Source organism: Natator depressus, chromosome 1 (genome assembly GCF_965152275.1).
Source record: "Natator depressus isolate rNatDep1 chromosome 1, rNatDep2.hap1, whole genome shotgun sequence".
Taxonomy (NCBI): Eukaryota; Metazoa; Chordata; order Testudines; family Cheloniidae; genus Natator; species Natator depressus.
The window spans coordinates 338,624,876-338,642,672 of record NC_134234.1 but is presented as its reverse complement, the minus strand read 5'-3'; the positions used below and the strand labels follow the sequence as shown (position 1 = coordinate 338,642,672).

At 50.3% G+C, this 17,797-nt stretch overlaps 1 protein-coding gene across 1 annotated transcript in view; it reads left to right on the top strand.

The window, feature by feature from the left end:
* Positions 1-17,077, top strand: part of PODXL (podocalyxin like) — an 89,309-nt gene extending 72,232 nt beyond the window's left edge. Inside the window, exons 8-10 of the mRNA XM_074942700.1 lie at positions 1,210-1,271; positions 1,879-2,046; positions 9,848-17,077. Of these exons, the coding sequence (XP_074798801.1) occupies positions 1,210-1,271; positions 1,879-2,046; positions 9,848-10,042 (425 nt within the window). The 3' untranslated portion in view covers positions 10,043-17,077. The remainder of the gene's footprint in view (positions 1-1,209; positions 1,272-1,878; positions 2,047-9,847) is intronic.
* The last annotated feature ends 720 nt before the right edge of the window (positions 17,078-17,797 follow it).

Genomic DNA, 17,797 nt, shown 5'->3' with positions numbered 1-17,797 from the left:
TTCAGCCATCCACCCTCCCTGTCTCACCTTCCCCAGTGCTGTCTGCTTCCATCACACACAGCACTGCCTGATGGCCAGAAACAGCCGGCGGGTGTAACAGCCCTCCCGCGGCGTGGGCACAGGGTACGCAGGGGCTGGGATTCGGAGCTGCCCTCTTGGGCTGTGGGTATGTCTACACCGCAGTGAGGCACCCACAGCTGGCCTCAGGCTAAGGGGCTGTTTAATTGCAGGGTAGACATTCAGGCTCAGGCTGCAGCCTGAACCCTGGGATCCCCCCTACCTCGCAGGGTCGTAGAGGCCAGGCTGCAGCCCAAGCCCGAACGGCTACACTGCAATTACACAGCCCCTTAGAGCGATCCCCTTAGCCCAAGTCAGCTGGCACAGGCCAGCCACGGGTATTCAGTTGTAGTGTAGACATTCCCTCAGGGACTCAAGTACGTGCTTAGGGCGATTGTTTGAAACACTTGGCTGGAAACCAATCCCCAAAGCTGATCTCGCTAGCCCCGGCTCCCAGCCCCTGGGCTGCAGCCGCTCACCACGTGGCCCTAAGCTGCTGCACAAACAGGACTGCTGGAGTGGACGGAGCGCTGTGGGAGCCCGTGGAGGGACCAGCCCAGCCCAGGCGGGGGCAGGGACTAGCTGTCCTGTGAGGTTTGCTCCTGCTTTGATTTCTCTTATCGTCCCGCTCTGCAGCGCTTGAGTCATAGCGCCCCATGCAGGGCTCAGGCAGCCCTTCCCCCAGCTGGAGCTCTGGCACCACAAATCTCCCTGGTTAAACGTTCCTTTGAACCACAGTGCTTTGGGCCTGGGTGTCGCGCTGCAGAAGGGTATTAGAGTTACAGCCCTGGGCTCCAACCCAACAAGCATCCAGGCGGTAGGCAAAGCACAACCAGGAGCACAGCCTCCTGGGGCCTGGGGCCTCCTTAACCCCATGCACCAAGCCTAACCGCAGAGAGGGTTGGGCGGTCTCCCTCCCCCGTTTAATCCTGGGTTTCTCTGCAGAGGCCCAAGGCACTGATCATGGTGGCACCGGCGGGGAGGGGGCTGCCATTTATTCACTGCAGGGCCTGGGGCAAGTCGCACCGTTTCCTCATGTGTGAGACGGAGGCTGAATGCCCCGAGCTCCACATGGGGCAGGCGGCATGGCACAACCGCTCGCAGCCGTTACGCAGGGGCCGCCCTTCACCTCCGGCTGGTTTCTCCCTACAGCCAATGCCGCGCCCAAGGAGCTGTTTGACCTGCTGGAGACGAAGAAGGGAGAGTTCCAGCAGGTGAGTGAGTCTCTCCCCCCCCCGTCTGGACCAACTCCACTTCCCATTCCTTGGGAGGAGGCTTTGGGCGAACGCTGCTCAGGGCCAGCTGCCGAGAGGACGTTGGCTGGAGCTCTGGGGCTGGAAGGCGCTGGAGACAGTCCCACTGCTCCCTGCCGTGCCAGCCCCAGGGCAATCAGCATCTCCATTTCTAAAGGGCTTTAGCCTGTGACGAAGAGGAGCCAGTTCCCCCCTGCTTGGACCGGCAGGGGACGGGAACACAGGGGTGGCATCTCACTCAGCCCAGCTGTTGTCCTTGGACATCCCTCCTTCCCCTCTGCGCAGGCTGCAGAGAGTCCCTGCCAGGGCAGGACAGCGTAGCGGCCCCCCCACCGCGCTGGGTGATGTATGCCACAGTTGCATGCGCCCAGCTGAACGGGCAGCTAGCTGTTGCGTGCAGGCCCAGGCTGGGGAGAGCGGGCAGGAGCTGGGCCACTTGCGGTGCCACGGAAAGAGGACTGCAGGGGGCACCTGGGGGGCGGGTGCTCTGTCAGCACAGGCTAGGCCCTGAGGGAAGGGAGTGTGGGTGCTGCTAGATCTGCCCCCTCACCCTTCCTGCTCTTGGTAGCTTGGCATCAGCAACGTCACCTACGCCAGCAAGCGGCTGAAGGAGGAGACCGAGGACCGGTTCAGCATGCCCTTGATCATCACCATCGTGTGCATGGCCTGCTCCCTGCTGCTCATCGCGGCCATCTACGGCTGCTGCCACCAGCGGGTCGCCCGTAGGAAGGATCAGGTAAGCCGCTCCCAGCCTCCGTGCGCCCATGGGGGCTTCCCGTTACGGCCCTGGCCCCCTCCACGGGAGGGGCGTTTTGTTTAGTCAATCAGCAGACAGAAGGCTGGGGTGACCTGCCTGGGGGGGGAGAAGGGACCTGTGCCCGAATGGGGCCTGGGCTTCTGCCACAAGCAGAGGGGGGGGTGCCGGCTCGGTCAGCGTGGCTGGGCTGGGAGAAATGATATGGAGTAGTCCCCCTCCCCCCACCCCTTACATTAGACCGGCAGGAGCTGGTCAGAATTTCGTCCCAGGGAAACCTGGTTTTGATGCAAATTACTTTTGGTCGAGCACAAAAAAATGCTTTTGGGGAATCACTCTGTTGGCAATGAACCTGGTTTTCTGATAGAAAAACAAAAATGGGTAAAAATTTTGGTTATCAAAAAACAGGTTTTGGGGATTTTTTCTTCAAAATTTCCCCTGAATTTTTTTTTTTTTATGAAACCCCACCCCCGCAGAGTGATTTGATTTCTTTCAAAAAGTTTTTGGGGTTTTTAAATTTCTGGTAAAAAATAATTTTTCAACCAGCTGTACCCCAGACTCTGCCCCCTCAGGAGATCAACCAGGAGACGCCCCCCAGGGGAAAGTTATGGAACAATCTGCCCGTTATGCAATTTCTTACACTCTCCTGTAACGACTCTAACACTCGCCTCTATCAGAGACAGAATACGGGACAAGATGGGCTGACAGTTCCCACGTCTGACATTTTTAAGTGGGTGGCAAGTTTTTCCCTCAGGCTCCCGTCCAAATTAAATCCGAGATGTTCCCTCGGAGCCCAGCTCACACAGCGAGCACAGGGTCAGTCCGTGAGCACGCAGCCCAAAAAGCTGGTTTTGAAGTGATGGGCAGCTTGGCTCCCTTCCCCGAGCCTGCATTCCATCCCTCTAGGTGCTCACAGTGTAGCTAAGGTAGCAGAGGATCAAAGCCCCAGCGGGAGTTACGCACCTAAATACCTTTGGGGCTCGAGGCCCGAGTGCCTCCTTAGGTGGGTGAGTCTGTTGTGAGCAGAACGGTAGGGTTTACAGTGAGCTGACAGGGTGTCAGATGTTTCTCCTGCTCATGTCCCTTTGAGTTTCCCTGGGAGGATCAGGCTCACAGCAGAACAGGCTGGAACATTGTGCCCAAAGGTTCCCCACCGATCTGAATACTGGCCTGTACTGAGTTACTCCTGCTATCCCCTCACTGGCTCTGCTGGACAGTCATTGCATCGCTCTGTGCTGTAGAAAATGCAGATGGGACTTGCAGAGGCGGCTGATGTCCACAGGAGGGCACCCGCACTTCAGATCAAGAAGCACCAGGAGTGATGTTTGCTGCGGTAGCAATTTAACCCTTTAGTTTAGCACTGCTAGGGAAATCCCTTTGCTCTGCCTTTGCAGAGTCGGGTCTCAAACCTAACAGATAAAGGCAACATCTGGTGCCAAGCTTGTGAGCGAAAAGGCTGGCTGTAGAATCAGCATAAAGAGCCAAAAGATAGCAAAGTACAAGTCACCGCTCCCTAGGTTTACACAGCTCCAACTGCTGCCGATAAAAGTTTGGATCCAAATGAGAAGGAATTTGACAGTCATGTGCAAGAATCCTATGATACGACAAAACCACTAGAGGTCTTCACAAGTTATCCTGAGGGCAGTGTGGGATTTGTCAGAGAATTAGACTCCTCTTTTCAATTGGCTTAGAAATGGCTATAGCAGGTGATCACTCACGGCTGGTCTACACTGAAAATGAGGTCAACCCAGTTATGACGTGTCGGGGTGTGAAAAATCCACAGTTCTGAGCGACGCTGTGAAGCTGACCTAAGCCCCAGCGTAGACAGCACTAGAATTCTTCCGTTGACCGAGATACCTGGGGAGGTGGATTAACAGCAGCAAGGGGAGGGGCCGTCCCATCGCCGTAGCGAGCGTCTGCACTGAAGCGCTACGGCGATCGCGTCGGAGTGTAGGCATAGCCTCAGTTTCAAAACCAGTTTGGAAAGAACAGCGAGGTCGACATAAAGCAGTCTTGCATTGACCTAACCTTATAGTGTAGACCAGGCCTTAGAGACCCATGTGCTGATGAAAGGTGCCACATCACTGGCCCTGGAGACCAGAGTCCTCTGTTTATCCACAGAACAGTACAGCACCAACTTCCTACACTCAGGGCTGCTTCTCATGTGCCCCACCTCTGTGATCAGGAGCGAAAAGACAGGCTGGTCTCTAGGTCCATTTAATTTTTGGTCACCGTGCCAAGGCCAAATCCAGGGATGTTAAAGGGACACTGTCAGCTTGAAATTAACTATAAAAATGAAAAGGCATTAGAAGTAGTTACAGAACCTACCTGGGCTGGAGCCCCCCATCAGTGTGAATTCCTTGTATTGCTGTAGGGCTTAGGAGCCCTAGTCCTGGCCCAGGACTGCATTGTGCTAGGCACTGTACACACACAACGAGAGTGTACAAGTTTCTCTCACTCTTCTTGCTCTGAGAGAGGCCCAGCAACAGGTGCAACTTGCTGTATGGGGGAAGGAGTGACACTGACTATACACCATGACCTGTCAGCACTGGGTGTTGCCTACTGTCGTTCAAAGGTTTAAACACATTTTCAGGCAGAAGTGTGATTTTTAGGTCCTTTTCACTGCAAGGTGGACATCTGTCTGCTAAGAATTGGACTGCAGCTCAGCACACTCACGTGCCAAAGGGCCACGGCCAGGCACAGACAGTAACAGGTATCCGTAATCGTGGGCCTGGGCTGGAGTCAGGTTGGCATCCTTGAGAAGAAAGGCTCTCTGTGCCCTGAGGAAGACAGGCCTTAGTGGTGACTTAGAAGGCTAGCTAAGAAATTGGAACAGCCCATCTGCTCTTCCTGGGTTTGGCTGGAGGCCTTGGGGCTCTGATCAGTATTGTGGGTTCTTACACCTGAAGGGGCAGGCTGTGCCATCTTTAACTCTCTCTCACTCACTTTGTCCCAAGCACTCATTAGAGCAGAGGAGCTCTTAGCAGAGACAAAAAGGAATGGGTATGGAGCACCCAGACTTGAAAATCCCTTCCCTGCTGCAGTTACACCCCTTTGAAACCATTGCCCATCAGCTGAGGAGCCGTGCGCTGGGGATTTCCACCGGTGCAGCTACATCAGAGCAAACCCTTCCCATGTAGCTGAGCTACACGGTTCAGCTCTCAGGCTCTTGGGACTGAAGGGACTAGACCACAGGTGTCTTCCGGGGCAGATGAGGCCTGAAGATCTAATGTAAAAGACAAGCAGATGATCTCTCTTCTCCCCTTGGCAAATACATTTCAGGTCTTCTTTAGACATCATCAGAGCAAAAATGGGCACACGCCCGTTCCCCCTCCCCTGTCCCTATTGCAGGTCCTTGCTAGCACCGAGGCTGGTTGTCCCTCCACCCCCAAATTTCCTTCCAAGCTTACTTAATTTGCCATGATTATTTAATCTACAAGCGCGAGAGAAAAGCTGCAGTCGAGTCACCAAACAGGAAGTGGCAGCATCCTGTCTAGACACTGAAGGACTTGCTCCTCGGCCTGTTTGTCAAGCCCCAAGGAACCAGACACCAGCTTAGATTGAAGATTAAGAGCGGGGTGAAAGTGAGGCGGACATTTGGACCTGAAAAGACCAGTGACCCGCTTCAGAGCCAACGAGGCAGCTCCGATGCTGGGCTGAGTTTTAAATAGACGTAGGGGTGATGTGCCTGGGGGAGCAGAGTGGGAGAGGACAGCTGTGGCAATTCCCTGCCATTGACGTTGGTTCAGCTCTGTCTCTGCTGTCCTCTGTCCATGGCACACAGCAGCATAGACTCCTGAGTGCTGGGATACTTGGGTCTGATTCCTGTTGTTGGGCTTGGTGTGCGGGTGCTGGTGGAAGCCTGGTCTATACAGGAGATCAGACTAGACAGTCCGGGGGTTCCTTCCGGCCTTAAACTCTAGTCCAGTGGTTCTCAGCCTTTTGGGGCTCAGGACCCATTTGTCAACGTTTAGGGCCTGTCGCAACCCAGTAAATAATCTGGGGGTGGAGGCCAGCGGGGGAGGGGGGGGTTTGCACCTGTTCTGCCCCCAAGTAGGTTTGGGTCCTGCCCAGCACTCACCCCACAGTGGCAGCTCCTGCAGCTCCAGTGCTGTGGGGCTGGCTGGGCTCGGCTGTCTGCGTGGCTCAGGTTTGGCCCCTCCCTTGACTGGACTAAATTTGTGTGAGTGGAGCTGTGACCTGGCTCATGGGGTGGCAGGGCCACTCACTCAAATTTGGCCTACTCAGACTCCCGTCATCATGGTGGCTGGGCCAACCCTGAGTGGCACTGGGACCCCAGAGGGTGCAGGGCCTGGAGCAGGGAGGCGAGCTCAGCCAGACCTGTGGGACAGGAGCTGCCACACGACCCTTCGAAATATTCTGGCAACCCAGTTGTGGGTCCCGACCCCTGGGTTAAGAAACCCTGCTCAGAGATATGGGGAGATGGGCTGGGCTGAGTGATGCTCTGCTAGGATCAACACCCACTTCAGCTCCCCATCTATCTCCAGGGAAACATTCAGAAGCGGGCGGTTTGCGGACGCAGCGCCGAAGAGTCTCCCGCTGCAATATGTAAGTGATGGAAGTGAATGCAGCCGGCCTGAGCTGCGTGAGCGCCAATGAGAGCTGCTGGCTTTATTTACAAAGCAGCACTTCCAGCCGCTGGCTCCCGAGGAGTTGCCATGGCAGCAGCCTGGCTTTTAATATTTCTAACAGTAGCAGCTAGTAGGCCCTGTTTGTGCAAGGTGCCGTACGGCCGCATAACCGACAGCAGTTCTGAGCCCTGAAGAGCTTATTGCCTAAGGTCTGGGCTACACAGGAAAGTTGGGCCAGTTATGTCCATGTAGTCGGACCAATATAACCCCACCACCACCACGCCAGTGTGCACGCTCTGATTCTGGTATAAGAACAGCTTTTCTGGTTTAGCTTAAGCCCCTTCTCAAGAACCACAAGCTAAATTTAAAAAAAAGCCACACCCAGGAATGAGGGCCTGGATTGGGATGGGGCAGACGTTATGCCACTATATTAATAGTAATTCCTTTCGCTTATAACTGTAGCAGCTTAAATTTGCTCCTTGGGCTGTAGCAAAGCAAAAATCCGGCCCACACAACAACTCTTCCATATAGACAAGACAGACTGAGTGTGGGAGGTAGGCAAATCAGAGGCAGAAGCGCAAGGTCCCACAGCAGGTCAGTGCCAGAGGTTTGGCTAGAACCCACCACTCTGACATGTGCTCTGTCCCCTGGTCCCTGCTGTGTCTTTCATGGTTATGGGCCGCATTACACGGGAGGGTTCAGCGCCCACGTTCAGCCTGGTAGAACAGTCATCCCGTTGGCCAGTTCGCTGTAGTCCACAGGGCAGGGGAGGAGTTTGTGGGGGAAGAGCAAGTACAATCCAGTGCCGATTTCCCAAAAAATGAAGGCAGGGTGATCCTGGCTGTTATCAGCCCAGAAGGCCAATTTCCACCCACAGTCAAACTGAGAAGGGGAACACCAAGTAACTATACAGAGCCACGAGCAATAAGCAGCATAATCGGTGGGTTTCATAAAGAAGAAATCCTGCCAGAAACTTAATTGCTTTGCTTTCTGGACTGAGATGGGGACCAACTGGCAAAGCGGCAGTTCTGCAGAAAAGGACCTGGGGATTACAGTGGACGAGAAGCTAGATATGAGTCAGCAGTGTGCCCTTGTTGCCAAGAAGCCCAATGGCATATTAGGCTGCATTAGTAGGAGCATTGCCAGCAGATCGAGGGAAGTGATTATTCCCTTCTATTCGGCATTGGTGAGGCCACACCTGGAGTACTGTGTCCAGTTTTGGTCCCCCCACTACAGAAGGGATGTGGACAAATTGAAGAGAGTCCAGAGGAGGGCAACAAAAATGATTAGGGAGCTGGGGCACATGACTTACGAGGAGAGGCTGAGGGAACTGGGCTTATATAGTCTGCAGCAGAGAAGATAGCATTTCTTTGATTTGATAGCAGCCTTCAAGCACCTGAAAGGGGGTTCTAAAGAGGATGGAGTTTGACTGTTCTCAGTGGTGGCAAATGACAGAACAAGAAGCAATGGACTCAAGTTGCAGTGGGGGAGGTCAAGGTTGGATATTAGGAAACGCTATTTCACTAGGAGGGTAGTGAAGCACTGGAAGGGGTTGCCTAGGGAGGTGGTGGAATCTCCATCCATAGAGGTTTTTAAGGCCCAGCTTGTCAAAGCCTTGACTGGAATGATTTAGTTGGGGTTGGTCCTGCTTTGAGCTTGGGGTTAGACTAGATGATCTCCTGAGGTCTTGTCCAACCCTCATATTCTATGTTTCTATGTCAAATGGGTTTTAGCAAAGCATTTGATGTAGCGTCTCTTAAAGTCTTCTTGGAACTGACTTGGATAGGAACACTCGAAGAACTAGTAAAAGGCTAAACCCCAGGTAACGGTAAACCAATGTAGCTGGGGCAGAAGTCTATCCACATTCTATAGTGATGGCTTGTTAGCATCACAGCTGAGCTAGGAGCATGGCTGGAACACCCCATTCAGAACACAGACTGATGATACAAAACTGGAAGAAGTGGTAAGAACCAACCAGGACAGACAAATCCCCTAAAGAGCCAGAGAGAGATCGGAAACATGGGCAGAAAAGAAATATGCACTGGGAAAGACCCATGTGAGGACATCTGGGGGATGCTCCCTCAGGCACCTGACCAGTGCAAGACACCTGCGAGGAGCAACAATGCCCAAAGAGACAGAGGGAGCATGGACAGCAAGTTAGACGGGAGTGGGCAATGAGACACGGCTGGAAGATGAGCCGGCGTAATATCCAGCTGCACATGCTTGGGCGTCACAGCCAGAGCAGGGAACTAATAATCTCTGCCGCTCTGGTGTGACTGTTCTTAGAGCATCAGATTCATTGCCAGGCACCATATCACTAGAAAGATGAGGTGAATCAGGCACGAAATAGTGAATCCCAATGCCTTGGGACGAGCCTGGACAAGAAAGACAGTGGGGAGCGTAGAATGGAGAACAATTCTTCATGGCTAAGGGGAGATGGAGCGGATGGGCTATTTGTCCTTTCCCATCTATGACTTCTGTAACAGAGGACTAAGATAGGACTCCATGGCATTATTTATACAGAGGCACTTTGTGACTCTAAGTGCACTGTAAACCAAGGGTGGCCCCGGTTAAAGAAGGTTCAGCCTGAAGAGCAGGGTTTTTTTTGCCTTGGGAATGCCAGGAGGACAGGTGCAGAAAACAGAGAGTGGAGCAGGCTAGTTCTGAATGACGATGTGCCGCTGAGCTCAGGAAAGGCCTCGCTGAAAGAATCAGGAGCTGGTGAGGTGAGCCGGGGAGACTGCCCGTCTGTGGCCCTGGGCGTGAGGAGCTGAGGTAGAACCAAGCCACCAGCTGCTCTGCACTTCAGACTCACTCTCTTTTTAAAATTCACTGATTGCCTAGCGTCAAAGGCAGGCATAGCTGGCAGATGTGTTATAAGATTCTCCACAGAGCCCCGCCACGGTACCTCAGTCCTGACCCACAGTACCCCGGCCTGCTCCAGTCCATGCCCCTCCATCCCCATTGCTGCGCACTTCCACCCTGACCTACAGCACCCCTGACTAGTCTAGTTTTGGTCATCGCCAGGGAAGTCACACTAACATGTCTGGTTGTGAGATGACTGTGCAGTGTGGACAGATGTGAGGATAAGGTTGGCAGCTAGGAAATGCTGTATGTTTATCCACAGACCGACCACACACTCGTTTTCACCACAGATTTCTGCGTTTTTTTTTTCTCTTGTCCCCTTCCAGCAACGCCTGACAGAAGAGCTACAGACCATGGAGAATGGCTACCATGACAACCCGACCCTGGAGGTGATGGAGACCTCCTCAGAGATGCAGGAGAAGAAGGTGAACCTGAACGGGGAGCTGGGAGACAGCTGGATTGTCCCCATGGACAACCTCACAAAAGAGGAGCTGGAGGGAGAGGAGGACACGCATTTATAAGTGACATGAAACTCTACCAGCAAAAACAAAAAACAAAACAAAAAAGCAGCCCCAAAATGATCAGAGCCACAAGTGCCATCGCTTGGAGCATCCTGTGGAGCAAGGAGACACACTGGTGCCTGAATACCCCGTTGAGGCAGGAGACCATGACTGGAGTTTGCTCTGGCCCAAACGTTGTTCAATCAAAACATGTTCACTGTCCAGACTAGGTTGTATTTTTGCTTCTATAGCGGGAGAGTGCCTGTATTTAAGCCTTGACTAGAGGAGACAAGAAAGTTCAGCTTCTGGCCATCGTAAAAGGATAAGAGTTGACGGCCTCCTGCAGGGCTTCTCATCCTTTTCCATACTGGGACCCTTTCTGTCTAGCTGGATCTAGTATTATGGGAAGGGCAGAGTGGTCATGAGCCCCCGCCGGGGCTGAGAACCCTGGATACAGAATGATCAGAAGCCTCTGGTGCCTAACGGGGTACTCCAGAAACCGAGTTAGCATCATAGCAGATTTGCCTTAGCGAAGGATGCTACTCAGGGTGGAAGGGCTGGAGGCAAAGGGCTCGCGATCTACTGTCAGCTCTTTGCTCTGCCGTCATGTGCATCACCTGGTGCCAGTGCCCAGTACATTGTGAGCCTCTGCATCCTGTTTGTTCTTTTCCCATCACTGCTCCCCAGGAGAAGGAGGATCTTTCCCCCATGTAACCTCCACCGTCACCTGCAGCTCTATAGTCAGACCTCCAGGTTCCACTCCAATCAAATGAGGGGGCAGTGCCATCTAGTGGTGAGAGCTTGGGGTAGGATGATCAGGGGACTTGGGGGGGGGGTCCATTCTGCGTGACCTCAAAGAAGTCACTTAGGTGTTCTGTGGTTTTGTTTTTCCCATTTGTTATATGCAGAGAAGCTTTATAGACGTGCCAATTATTAAGTCACAGGAGATAAGGGAAAGAGCAGCGACTGCCCTCATCCCAAGCCACATGATTGCCTGGTCATTTGCCAAGTCTCCCTGGAATCCCTATGGAAAATGCTTTGCATTCACCAAAGCTTCCCCCGCCAACCACCAGTGATCACTCCTGGGTCCTTAATACTCCCTCTGTCCTACATGGACCTTCCTGGCCTGCAGTGTGACTGACACTGCGGATACACCCTTCCTTCAGGACAGGGGTGATGTTAAGGCTCCAAGACTGCACTTCTGCTGGGGTTTTTTAGCCGTTGTAGGTAGATGTTGCCATGTTATATTGCCTTCTCAAGCCATTAAAATGCAGCATTTTTCAGATACCGTAGTGTCCTTACTACAGCGAATAAAACGAGTTATTTAATTCTGGGCTGGGCTCGTGTCCATAAACAGGCTAAGCAAGAGGTACCTGCACTACCTCTGCCATTCAAATGAAATTCCCAAGCCCGTTTTTTTAGCTCCCAGCCCAAAGGTCATAGAAGTTTAAAGGGCAAGTGCGTAGGAAGCTCACCACTTATTTAGGGAGGGTCGCAGTAAGGGTCCTTAGTGAGATCTGCATTTGAAGCAGGACTAAACTCCCTGTTTCATCATTGTAGCCAATGACAAAGTCACTCAAAACGCGCCTTGAAGTTTCTCACTGATGATAAAAGGCATCTAACAGCAGGCAAATAGGAAACTACCACCTTGATGGGGTGGTGCGCAGGCAGAGTCCGGAAATCCAGTTCTGACAAGAATGTATGAATGGAAAGGAGAGATTCAAACTCATTATGTAAGGCAAGGGCTAGTGCTGGGGAGAAACTTGGTGAAGTAGCTGCTGTTAACCCAAAAATTCTCTTACACACCTGAAAATCTGTCATGTGCCAGAACAGGGCTAGCCCCCGCCCAGCTCTGACCCTGCGGCATCACACATGCCTTCCTAGGGGGAAAGCGTCAGTAACACCGGCAGCTCTCGGAGCAAATCCAGGCACTATTAGAGAGACAGCGAAATGGCAACAGGCGTTTCTAGAAAGAGCCAAACCAGTCATATGTTCCATGGTGGGCAGTAATCGCTTCTCTCGCAGCGAATCACTGCAGGTTTCCTTTACGGACATTTGTTTCACTCCTGAGATCAGTCAGAAACACTGCGAAGGCCCCCAACACAGGATTAGAAGAAAACAGACGGAGGCTGTTTTACAGACCGAAACTGACCTGCTGAAACACACACGAGCAATGCTCCCTGTGCCATAAGCAGAAGAATGTGTTAGGGCCCAGTGGAACTGGGAACCTAAAGTCGGTGCCAAAATTAGAGCTGGTCTGAGTGAAGTGAGCTAGTCCCACTTCTGGCAGAGTTTTGTGCAATCAGTTCATTTAAAAGCTCTGCTAAGCTGCAAAGGAAAAGAGAACTCAGCAATCAGGCTAAACAACAGCTGGCTTCATCAGGGGAGGAGCTCGCCCAATGTCCTATCCAGATCCAGTTGGCACGGGTGAATTTCTGCCAATTCACGCACATAGTTGAAATCAGATTTCAAAGGTAGGAAAGGTGAATGAAGGTTGCATCAAGCTCTGAAGGCTTGACTTAATATTTAATCTAAAACGTTACAAGAGATACAAACTGCAAAGCCGCAAACGGATGTGCGTGTAGGATATTTTCTTAAATATGGAGTCAGCCATAGTGAAAAGTTAATGTAAGTGCAAAGAAAAGCACATGGATAGTGTTCTCACCTGCATGCAGACAGTTCCCTCAATTCTGTTACCGGTTTTACCTCTCAAACGAGGCTGATATTACTGGTACGTCTGGATGGCCCCTCTAGTGTTTCTTCTTTAAAAGCCTGTGTTTGCTGATTGATGGTGCTGAGATGCACGCTGAAAAGACTTTACTTCAGTGGCAAATCCGGGGCTGGATTTGGACATTCAGACCTTTTTCTTTAAAAGCCCCACTGTTCTGGGCACTTTGCAAAGGTTTATTAACAAAGGAGCTCAGGATAAGGCCATTTCACTAAATCCATTCTGCAGTGCAGCGTCTACGTTACTTTAGAACGATCACAGCAATTTCTCACGAGCCAGCTGGGTTATGGGTTTGCTGAAGGCATAGAGAACTCACCAGTGAGCTAAGTCGGGCAGGTGTCCTGGCGCATGTTAAAAGTGTAACAGCCGGGATGAACAGAAGTGCAGGGTGTGGAGACTACATCTCCCAACATGCAGTATTCTTTTGATCTGAGCCGCCTAGGCACTTGGATCAAAATGTGCTGGGACCTCTGGTCCCTGTAGGCTGCACCTCTCTATTATAGAGAAGGGTGGCTACACTCTGCTCCTGCCTATGCATAATTGGGGCTGCAGGTTCCTTTGCTTAGCAGCTCCCACAAACTCATCAGTCACCTATAAATCTAAAGAATTTGCTTTCGCTTCTGCTTGTAGCAGAGATGAAAGGGCAGCTATGAATTGCACAAACTATTGTTTTGTGGCCAATTTGGTTTACACATTCCACAGCTAAGGTGTTCATGAGATTTTGCAGCGGGGAAGTGTCAGTGAAGCAAAAGCCACCTCTTCATGTCGCCACCTTAGGAGGCAAACAGTTTGGAAATCACCTACCTATTGATTTGGATTGCGCCAGGCAGGGCATCTAAACCTGCGAGAGCCTTGAGAGGTATCAGCAGAAGGCAAACCACAGGGAGCTGCACTTAAATTCCAAGGTCATGGTTGCTGCGGTCAGCCTAGCATCACTCACCCTAACACAGTACAGCGCTATTCCCCCTCATGGCTGGGCACCCTAGAGCAATTCTTAAGTGTTGCCCTTGCTTGGGTCATGGGCAGGGATGGACCAGCGGATAAAGTATGAGCAAAAGGAGCACAGCGGCATTAGCTTGGGGGCAGTCACCAAGTCAAGCTACTGTACAGATTCCAGCCACTAGAGGGGGCATCGCTGCTTTAGCCTGAAATACACCAGGATTGCAGGACAGATCAAAATTTCATTCCAGGAGGCGCTGGGAGAGGGAATAGAAGAGTTCACATTTCTGAGACTTTTTTTTTTTTTTTAAAAAGTCTGATCTAGCAGTGAGTTTGTCTCCCTCCTCTCCCCTAGGACCCATCATCATCCCAGGGCTGCTTTGTCTACAGGAACTAAATCTGAGAAAGTTCTGAATTTCTTCCCAGATTTCTTATTTATCAAGTCTCCCTCCAGCCCAGGCTTAATTTTAAGAACCCACAAAAGGCGTCCCCGAAGGCAAGAAGCAGAAGTCTGAGCGGGTACAAGAAACAGGGTATTTCCCCATCTGAAACTCAGCGAGGCTCCAATCCTGCCATCTGATCAGCCCCGGCAGACCCTCACGCCCACCTTGCAGCTCACCGAAGTCAGTGGAGCTCGGGATAGGTGCAAGGAGGATCCTTGTGTGGCTCATAGCGTAGGGCTGGGGTGCTGGTGCTGAAGAACCCATTATCTGTTTCAGACATTATGACAGAGCCTCGATAGCCCTTGGGCTGGCAGAAGGGCTGGTTAAATCAAAATGATTTTTGCCTACATAAGAACTTCAGACCAATGTTTACAAAAATCTCCCCAAGCCCCGATAATTTATCCTTTTCTCTAAAAAGGGCTTGAAGTTATTTAGGCTCCAAATTTAGGTGCGTTTTTAAAAAAAAGGTTTTCACAGTACAAAACCCAAAACGATTACTTCTGCTCTCTCTTTTTAAAGGGACACCATCCACTTTAAAACAGGAATCACACTTCTGGCCCTAGGTTTCAGAGTAACAGCTGTGTTAGTCTGTATTCGCAAAAAGAAAAAGGAGTACTTGTGGCACCTTAGAGACTAACCAATTTATTTGAGCATGAGCTTTCATGAGCTATAGCTCACTTCATCACTTCTGGCCCTAAACACTGTACTCTCGACTGTTGCAAGGACCATCTTGTTCATCTTCTGTAACGGAAAGCGATTAGATAATTATTTTTCCTCTGCCTTTTCGGTTTGTTCGGGGTCAAGTTCAGTTTCCCTGTGTAACCAGCCTCTCTTGTTTTTGTGGGTCTTTAACACAACAGCAGCAGCGAGAACATTTTAAAAGATAGGAACCAGATCGTGAAACCACAATAGGTGACAGGAAGTTGCGTGGGCAGGTGTCGTGGTAAGAAGTTACTTTAAACTGGCTCAAGTGGACCGTGTCCCTTTAATTTAATCTGCACCATTGTGAACCCAGAGACTGTCATGTGCTGGTTCAGAAAATGCAGAAAATGAAAGTAACCTCCTTCATTCGAAGGCAGTGTGGTTTGAGGACAGGGTATTAGACTGGGAGTCTGGAGACCTAGGTTCTAGCCCTGGCTCGGAAACCTAGGGCAAAACACTTCAGGGTGGATTTTAAAAGGTATTTAGGCACCTAACTCCCATTGGTTTCAGTTACAAGTGGGAGCTTGTCCAGGATAACAGGGAAGTCTCTGAAGCTTGGGACATGCTTCTTCAGGTAGGGGAAGTATGTAACCCAGGCCTGCTTGATGTGTTCTGTCCACTTCTAGTGGCACCGAGACCATCTAGAGATGTATGAGTCTGCTACAGCCTCACCTAAGAGGCACATGGCTTTTATCTCATGCAGTAGAGGCTCATACACTAAGCCTCAGAGGTCCCAGGTTTCATCCCACCCAGGATCTGTCAGCGTTACACCTACATACCTTTAAAAATCTGGCCCTTAATCTCTGTGCTCTCAAAGTGTAAAGTTTCCAGAAACAGCACCAAAGTCCCATTTTCAAAAGCAAAAGACACTTAAGGAGCCTTACTGTGAGTGAAAGCCAATGGGCCCGAGGTGCTTATGTGTCTGACACGTACAAATATGGGAAAATGTTACCCAAGATCCTGATCTGTGAATCCAGGGGAATATTTACTCTCGTTGGTAGAGCGGGTTCAGATTTATGGAGGAAGAGAGCTATGCATGGAGTGTTACGCATTTCCCTATCCAGGCCAAGAAAAGTGCAGAGCAGCAGGAATGGTGAAAAAGTAACAGACTTTTTGGAGTCTCACGTGTTAATCATCCAAGGTATTCACACAGGTTAAAGGTTAGGGGGGAAGGAAGGGATCTCGACCAGAACTGAATACCCAGTACAAGGAATCGGTAAACTCTCTGATATGAAGTAACCCTTCCCCCTTCTCTCATACACTGAAAGAGTCTGAAAAGTGGGTAAACAAGGGTATGTTCAATATGTAAATATTACTGCTAGTGGTGTGGCAATGTACTTAGCACACTTTGCATATTTGTGCACTGCTTTGGGGGGGAAATAAAGCGAAGGTTCAGAGCCCAGGGCTCTGCGAGCAGCCCCACTGAAATGGCTAGGAGTACTCACACAGGCAAGTACTTCTTCGCCTGCAGCAGGGGGATGAGAATCTGACCCAAACTAAGGGGATGTTCATTTCAGGCTATAGCTTGCCAATGGGACGCTGCAGATTAAGATTTGTGGTAGGCCCAGAAGACTCTTGCTGTGTTCTAGGGTGAAGCGGGACGGCTAAAGCTGACCAACAGTGGCCAAGTGACAGGCTTTGAAGCATGCTGTCGCATTAGAACAAGCAGCTTTGTTTTCATATTTAAACAGGCTCAACCTGCTGGTGTGATGATGCAAAAAGCCTTAAGGAGCTAGTCTCAGCATTTCCAATAACTTTCATAACCATGTTGATTCACAGTTGTTCTAATGGACAACTCAGCCATTTGCAAGCTTGTGTGGCTGCCCTTTTACATAATGTTGGGTCTCTCTTGCTTGTTTGTGCCAAGGAATCTTTAATTGCAGGATATCATCATAAAGGCCTCAATTCAGCAAATCATCCCTATTCAACTAACTTCTTCTCTATATATGTTCTTATACCATGCTCATCACCAGAGCACCCGAGTGCCTTCTTCCACGTGACGAACATCTGTCTCGTTCTCTCACCCTAACCACAGGCGAAAACCACACGTTTAGCCATGCTAGGGTGTTTTTTGTTTTGTTTTTTAAATATACATGTTGCTATTTATGTTAGAGGAGGCAAGATCAAAAATATGCACCTTGCACTTGGAGCAGAAAGTGGTTCTCAGCTTTAAGCGCATGCTTAAGCCCTACTGAAATCAGATCTATACTTAACTGCTTTGCTGAATGGGGTGCAGAGACCTGATATCACAGATTGGAAGAACAGGGTGCAGGCCCAGGGCCTGACACTGAAATTACAGGTCTCGTTCAGAGCAAACAACATTGCTCAGCAAGCAGTGACTAAACATTTGAAGGGGAATTGTGAAAATTTATTTATTTTTCCATAACACCATATTTTTAAACCACAAGAAACTTAAAATATAGATTTTTTTTTTCCCTCCCACTTTTTAAATAAAGATTTCCTATGAAGAATGGAAAGTGATGCAGAGGAGATCATGTTCTTCAAAGTCCGCTAGGAAATAGGAGAACTAGAAAATGCAACTTTGAGCATATTTGGCCTTAAAACTTCATAGTATAATGTAGCCATAATTGTGTGTGTGAGACCAAAAAAATGAAAATCCTCCCAAAAACAATAGCTTTAACTTAAAGATACAGTGTATTACCTTCACATTTTGGTAAGACAAGTTCTTGCAAGACTTCTATTTTCAGAATCATAGAAGGAAAGTGTAAATAATGCATATTTTATGCTCATAGTCATATGCCATGGTCCAGCTGACAGGAGGTTTATATTACTGCCACCACAGAAAAATTATACCCAAAACAGACTGTGGGGAGGGAAAATACATGTTTAAAGAGGCTATTTTGTTGTTGAATGTTTCACATGTACACAATACAGCTATCTTGTGTGCTGTAGAGTGGCATCTCTCATAGGGACAGGAGTCTGATTTACACTGGAAGTTACTGA